At 39.7% G+C, this 7,207-nt stretch overlaps 2 protein-coding genes across 2 annotated transcripts; both read left to right on the forward strand.

Annotated features, from left to right (window-relative positions):
- Positions 1–266: 266 nt before the first annotated feature.
- LOC111654326 (guanylyl cyclase-activating protein 2-like) lies at positions 267–2,625 on the forward strand. The gene is made up of 4 exons (XM_023405290.2): positions 267–523; positions 623–772; positions 1,901–2,009; positions 2,109–2,625. The coding sequence occupies exons 1-4, from the start codon at positions 326–328 to the stop codon at positions 2,234–2,236; spliced, it is 585 nt and encodes a 194-aa protein (XP_023261058.1). The 5' UTR covers positions 267–325; the 3' UTR covers positions 2,237–2,625.
- Positions 2,626–3,749: 1,124 nt separating this feature from the next.
- On the forward strand, positions 3,750–6,227 carry LOC111654325 (guanylyl cyclase-activating protein 2-like). Its single transcript, XM_023405288.2, has 4 exons — positions 3,750–4,102; positions 4,222–4,371; positions 4,796–4,907; positions 5,031–6,227. Exons 1-4 carry the CDS (start codon positions 3,902–3,904, stop codon positions 5,171–5,173), a joined length of 606 nt encoding a protein of 201 aa, XP_023261056.1. The 5' UTR covers positions 3,750–3,901; the 3' UTR covers positions 5,174–6,227.
- The last annotated feature ends 980 nt before the right edge of the window (positions 6,228–7,207 follow it).

Genomic DNA, 7,207 nt, shown 5'->3' on the forward strand with positions numbered 1-7,207 from the left:
CAGAGGCAATATATTCTTTCCCACACTACTGGAACACACACACCTGCAATAACGCCTGCCACTCTAATGTGTTTGGCCTAGACCCACATTTAGCTGCAAATCTAATTAACACAGAGAGAGGAAACCCCAACAGCGTATAATACCATTGTAATCCCGAGGCCCCACTAATCACTGTCTCACACGCAAACTTCAGCTTTGGGATTCCACAGAGTTATAAAAAAACACCTCAGAGTATGAGATGCACACTTCAAGCCCGGCCTCTCTCCGTGGCAGAGTACATACTCAGAGGCTACAGGACTATGGGCTGTTGAATCACGAGCCGGCCATGGGGCAGACCCAGCACACGGAGAACAGCGAGGAGATTGACGTCAAAGCTCTTCAGGACATGTACAAAAAGTTTGTCATGGAGTGTCCGAGTGGAGTACTTTTCCTGCACGAGTTCAAGCGTTTCTTTGGTGTGGACCCGACGGGAGAAGCGTCCGACTATGCGGAAAACATGTTTCGAGCTTTTGACAGAAATGGGGTGAGAGAGTAAGAAGCTTTAAGGGCCTGGCTCTGCTGTACATCGTTACCGAAATGTTAATAAATTAACCCAGTTGTTCTCATTCAACCTGTTTTTCAGGACAATACGATTGATTTCCTTGAGTTTGTGGCAGCACTCAATCTTGTTTTCCGGGGAGACCTGGAGCATAAACTGCGCTGGTCATTCAAGGTGTATGACAAAGACAGCAATGGTTATGTGGACAGGGACGAGCTACGGTCCATAATTGATGTAAGTCTATCTAGAAGTCATCTAAAAAAATATCTGGGGGGGGGGGGGGGGGGGGGGTTTGGATTCAGCACAGGTTTGAAAAAACAGATTCCGTTATAGTAAGCTCTCCTCTCACAGAATGATGTTTAGTACCACCTCCAAACTTAAGCACCAAGTGACAGCAGCTCAGTGTTTGATATTTGCAACATCTTCAATAGGACACGTTTTTTGCTTCTACCGTTCAGAACAGGCTGTGGACTTTGCCATGTCTTCTCCCGCTTGTTCTCCCATATTCGCTGTCCCCCTCTAACAAGCCTGAGCTACTTCGCTTCAAAAAAAACTTTGTTGGTTTTCAACCTCGAATAAATGCATCTCTATAATAAAATAATTCTCTATAGGTACAAATATTCCCTCTGGACAAGTCTTTAACCATGTGAGCCACACACTGATTTATAGGTACACAAATCACTGAGGACAACTTCTGTTTCAGTGGATGGAGATAATATAGAATCTTTTCACTGGTCAGATAATCTCATTGAGTCACTGTAGCTGCACCATTACATCACCTCTCTAGGAGCTAGTTACAGGTCTCACATTGAATGTGAAAATGATGATGGAGCAGCAGTCTCAGGGTCAAGTCTGAACCGAAATATTTTGTGACTTTGTTCCTCTGTTGGATTCCAAAATCTTCACTTCAGTGCCAGTCAGTTTTCATTGAAATAAAAACAAAGTATTAAATATGTGCATAACGAATGAGGAACCAGACGATGGGTAACCCTTGTGTATCTTAACGATTAACATATGAATCTGCATCTTCGTTTAAAGCAAAACACAATGCAAAGCTGGAAATTTGCAAACAGGTTTTGTTAATAATTTTTGAAATCATAGAAACAAGACATGATACACCAAACAATATACAATATATTAATAAAAGAGTGCTAAAGAGCTTTGTAGTTGAAAGAGATCAATAGATGTATAACCAAAGTAAACATGATGCTCATTTATCCAATTACATCACTGCTCAAAACACATTGTAATATTGGTCAGTCATGGAGCGTATCGTGCATCATCACTAAGTGCAGCAGCTTATGGTGAAATGTGTTTGATCACGACATACAACATTTCTCTTTCTTTCTTGTTTCTGTCCAGAGCATCTATCGGATAAAGAAAGGCACAAAGACAGACATGAGCGACTCACAGCTGACGGTGGACGAGGTTGTGGATCGACTGTTACAGGCCGTCGACAGTGATGGAGATGGTAAACATTCAGTCTCATGTCACCGTTACAACGCGGTGAAAGTGCTTTAGAAGCAACAATAAACAAATTGAATATTTTCTTTTTTTTTTTGTTCCACAGGTCATATTAACATGGAAGAGTTCATTAGAGGCGCGCAGCAGGACCCCTGGGTGCTCAACATGTTGAAGTTGGACATGAACCCTGCAGGATGGGTGCTGGAGCAGAGGAGAAAGAGCGCGCATTTCTGAAATGGCGACGCACAGAGGCCTTTTCCATGTGGATGAAGGGACAATACTCCAGGCTAATTCTCTAGACGCATTATTGTTCTCCCTTTTCACATTTAAAACTAAATAATCATTTTATTGTCTTTAAATACTTTTCAAGCAACAAGTTCAAGTTATTTTAAGCAAGTGCATATATACATTTATACATATATACTTACATACATGCTTGCTAACTGAATTTACAGCATTCTGAGCTCATAAAGTGTCAATATGTAAATAGAGATTATGTCTGCTTTTCTATTGTTATGTGTGTGTTTTTTACTGTTTCTAATTTTTTGCAAATGACAATATTACTGGGATGTAATATTATAGTAGTAATATTACGTTTTCAACACCTATAAATACAAGTTAAATAAAAAAAAACACTGAATTAAACCTGAAATGCATGTTGAGCTCTATTAGAAGTGTTTCACCACACGATGCACAGACGCCACCTACTGATCCACTTTGGTATGGCTGCCTTTTCACAGTCAGTAAAATCCTGGGGCTTTATGGGAGTGACTAACGGATTCTAGTTTCACCAGTTTACCTGTACAGGTTTACTTGTTACCCCGAGTGTCACCATGTCAGTTATATTCATGTAGATTCTGTTGTCAGACTCACTGACTACATCTAAAGGCAAACCGCAGTCCTATTATCAAGCCACACCTTGTGTCAAAATTGAAGATGAAAAAAAAGGTGGTCAATACTTTCTAATACAGTCTGATTTGTGGTGTCATTTCCTTCTATGAGTCAGGTACTGATAAAATAATTAAAAAAAAAAGGTTTCTCCCATTTTGACAGGAAAACACAGTGAAAACAAATTAGTTGTAAACATAATTTCCAGGAGACAGGGTTGCAACAACTAATTCCATAGGTGTTCTGCACAAAAGACATTTTGACACAGAAGGAAAAGCACAGGTTCAAATGATAAATAATAATTCCACTCAGCTGTATTCAGTTCAACAGACAGAAAGAAGATGCGAACAAAGAGGTCACTAGAGGCACTAAAGAATGTAATTACTGTACAAGACCTGACAATAGGGAAGATAATTCATGGTTCATGGTTTAGATGCACAAATGAATTAAATCAATAGTCATTAGACTTGTAACCCGACAGCTTTAGCAGCTCCAGTTTACTGCAGTCTGCAGTCACTATCATGATCTCTCCTTCCCTCTGCCCAGGAGGTTATGATTACGTTTGTGTTTGTTTGTTCGTAAACAGGATTACGCAAAACGTACTAAACCAATTTGCACCGAACTTGGTGCATGAAGGGGGCGTGGGCCAGGGAAGAACACATTACATTTTTGGCGCAGATCCAAATAATTAACTGATGAACTGGTGACCCTGGGTCACGAAAGGTTCAAGACGGGATCATGAATGAGGATTACTGCTTAAAACTCATCTTACTGAAGCCTTGGACTAAAAATAAGCCTCTTGTTAGGGTCAAGGATCACATGAATCACTTATTACACTGTTGTAGACCCCTGAGCTGCAGAGGAGACCTTCGACAGCCGCCATGAAGTGGCCACGAAACTATTCATTGCAGGCAGTCTTCAGGATATTACTCTACTAAAACATCTGCATTTATTTCTCAACAAAATAAGAAACTCATCGTTTTTACTGCAGTGGTAGAGTCTGGACAGAGCATGGGTCAGAATCAGCAAAAACAGATAGAGGAAGAAGAACTGGAGTTAAACAGCATCCAGGACCTCTACAAGTCATTCATCAAGGAGTGCCCGAGCGGATCTTTGTACCTGCACGAGTTCAAGAGGATGTTTGGAGTACAGAACGGCACGCCTGAATCGCAATACATGGACAGCATCTTCCGAGCATTTGACATGAATCATGTGAGTTACAAAGCTTGAAGTAAAAATGTGATATCTGATTTATGTTCTTGAAAATATATTTTTATCTATCTGCACAAATCATGTTGGGAATTCAACAGTAATGTTTCCACGTTTTTCAGGACAACACAATGGATTTTATAGAATATGTGGCCGCACTTCATCTTGTTCTGCGTGGGAAACTTGAGGATAAGCTGCGGTGGTCCTTCAAGGTGTTTGACAACGATGACAATGGTCGTCTGGACAGACATGAACTACTGAAGATTGTAAAAGTAAGTCCTGAAATCATACAATGACAAGTGTTTGCTTTGAGGTATAGCATCAGATTTCATGTGTTTTTCAATGATTATATCTTTAGGGTTTTATTAACTGTATATGCATCAAATCCAGCAGTGATATAATGTTCTGTTCATTGATATTTTTAATGAAGGCACTAGATGAAAAGTCGAGGGATTATCAAAGTTGCTACAATTCATCCTCTTGGGACCATGAATGGCTGAACAAATTTGTTTGGTAATCTGTACAGTATTTGTTGAGAGTTCAATCTGGACCAAAGTGGCGAACCAAATGACGGACCATCAGTCCAACATTGCCATCCCCATGCAGAACCATGCCGCTAGCATGGTCAAAACATCACAAGTTCTCAACAGCATGATCAGTATGATAAACAGTCTAATTCCTGGATTTATCTTTCAGATAATCTACAAAATAAAGAAAGGCTCTGTGTCTGACGAAGCGGGAAAACCAAGCCTTACTCCTGCGGAGGTGTGCGATCGCATCTTTCGAGAGGTTGACGACAACAGTGACGGTAAGTTGACTGCATAGTTAAAACCGAAACGTTCTCAAAAAAGCAAAAACCCCCCAAAAATAGCTTTCCGCAGTGTTTAGCCATAAATAATTCAGTCGAAGCTATTCGCTGTTTGTGCTGCAGGTCAGATTACACTGGACGAGTTTGTCCAGGGCGCTCAGAGGAGTCCTTGGCTACAGAGCTTCCTGCGTCTTGATGTCAATCCCTCTGGATGGGTCCAGAGGTATTTGTGCGACAGGAAACTCATGAGTAGCAAAAGTTCCTGAAGTACATTCAGACCAACCTGCCAAATGGAAAAAAACCCTGATTGACACCTCGGCCAGCAGCGTGTCAGAAGACTCCGCTCGCCTTCATCATGGTACAGTGTAAAACCTGCAATATGGTGACTGAGATAAAAATACCGGACGCACTGAGCATTTTCACACCTTGAGGAAAACAAGCTTTTCTTCAGATATGTGATTTTAGAAGAAATGAAACATTATATTAAGAGAATGTGATTTAATCTGTGGCCTCATATTACTCTGACGTTATTTTATGAATCATTATTAAATATTTGTTCATTTTTTTTTAAATAAACATTGAACGGAAGTGGCTGTTAGTAGCATACAGTGTGGTGTGGTCTTTTTCTAAGGCTACAATGGAGAGAAAGTGCTCTCATGTTTTACTCATATGTTGCATACAGAAACAGAAACAATAAACAGGAACAGCAGGGGCACTTCAGCAATTTAGTATTTCACTTCTGTCGAGCATGAAGAGAGATTTCAGAGAAAATCAATATCGATAGAGGACAGACTGAAACATTCTGAATTTGAGTCCCTGGGATTAGACAAGCTTAAAAAAAACACTTGATCCTACACTCCCCATAATGAAACTTCATGGAGTCCCTGTTAGCCCCTCCCTGACTGGTCAACAGCCATGTCTTTAAACTCTCCACCTCTTTTTGTAATGCAAAGTTTATTTTCAATATCCTCAGAGTGGTAACCCGTGACTAGTCAGTCTGACGTGTAAAAGTGATGCAGTGCCCCTTTAAATCGTCCAGAGATCAAGATAGTGACGTCAACATAAAGTATATGTGAGTACTGAACAACATGAATCATGGTTATGTTAGTCTATGACCCTAACCTTCTTAAATGCTTTGATTAAACTTTGCCTTTCTCAGCACGACTGTGTGACGTAACAATGAATTATGATTGATTGTAATTTACTAGTTTTCAGTCGTAAAACTGACAAATGTCTGTCTATTGTTGATGTGTATCTGTAACGGCACACTGCAATGTTTGCTTTAACTACATGTACATGGTAACACATGATTAAATTTACTGAAACCACAACACAACAGATTTTGACGATGACTAATTTTCACCACTGCCACATAAAAGACACAAAGATTGTCCGATGTGACTATTTTGAATTTACATGACACAGCTGGGGAATGAATTTGGCACAAACAGCATCACTAATCTTGACACCTATTTTTGTTACACTATGCTGGAGTAGAGTTCACAGATTTAACGTTTAGCTGACAAATCTACATTTAAATCCAGACCATAATAATATGTGCTGCTCTAACCGAGCAGACGTGGATCCACGACAAGTAAATGTCTTCACGACTCTAAACTGATTATTAGGCCGGAAGAAGAACATTTACTCTAATGATATTAAATTTCTTTGAAGAACAGCATCATAGGATAAAAAACATGGACATGTACTGTGATATTATCAGACAGTATTTTATTTGATCTACTCCGGATCACTCTGTTCTTCTTATTTCACTCTCTCAGCTCCACTCACCTTTCCCTGGAAATATCCTGCTGACTGCTTCTGCTGCTCTGCTCATATTCATCAAGTCAAGTCCAGTATCATCCTAGAACATGTGTGAAAAATGACATTGCTATCATGGAATTACATTTTCATTTTCAAGTTTACATGATTATCTTAATAGTCCCCAACAGGCTTCTATAATGACTTTAATATTTATAATTTTAGCCTGTCATTTCTCCAGATGCTTTGAGGAATGAACACTATATCATAATCATGGATTGTGCATTTAAAGGAGAATCTAACCCTTTTTAAGAATTCACATTTGTTATTCCTGTGCCCCAGAACAAACTGGTGAATAATTGTGAACATGCAGCACTCTGTAACAATGAATGGGGCTCTGATGCTGCAAGGCCATAAAATATTTGTGTAATTTCTTACACTAAAATGAGTGTTTCAAATTTTAAGCTTTATATCCAATTCAAAATCTGGATGAGAGCTGTGGGGGGGTGCTCTACACAGCTACTGTAGATTATTGGGTT

The sequence above is a fragment of the Seriola lalandi genome, unplaced genomic scaffold (assembly GCF_002814215.2).
Source record: "Seriola lalandi dorsalis isolate HSWRI2012SDOR001 ecotype SW California unplaced genomic scaffold, Sedor1 jcf7180002054270, whole genome shotgun sequence".
In the NCBI taxonomy this organism is placed as follows: Eukaryota; Metazoa; Chordata; class Actinopteri; order Carangiformes; family Carangidae; genus Seriola; species Seriola lalandi.

Bases quoted from the DNA above. Each gene is read 5' to 3' on its own strand.
- LOC111654326 (XM_023405290.2), top strand. From the start codon at position 326: ATGGGGCAGACCCAGCACACGGAGAACAGCGAGGAGATTGACGTCAAA. The intron at 773-1,900 runs GTAAGTCTATCT...GTTTCTGTCCAG, and splicing joins AGCTACGGTCCATAATTGAT to AGCATCTATCGGATAAAGAA. The intron at 2,010-2,108 runs GTAAACATTCAG...TTTGTTCCACAG, and splicing joins CGTCGACAGTGATGGAGATG to GTCATATTAACATGGAAGAG.
- LOC111654325 (XM_023405288.2), top strand. From the start codon at position 3,902: ATGGGTCAGAATCAGCAAAAACAGATAGAGGAAGAAGAACTGGAGTTA. The intron at 4,103-4,221 runs GTGAGTTACAAA...CACGTTTTTCAG, and splicing joins GAGCATTTGACATGAATCAT to GACAACACAATGGATTTTAT. The intron at 4,908-5,030 runs GTAAGTTGACTG...TTTGTGCTGCAG, and splicing joins GGTTGACGACAACAGTGACG to GTCAGATTACACTGGACGAG.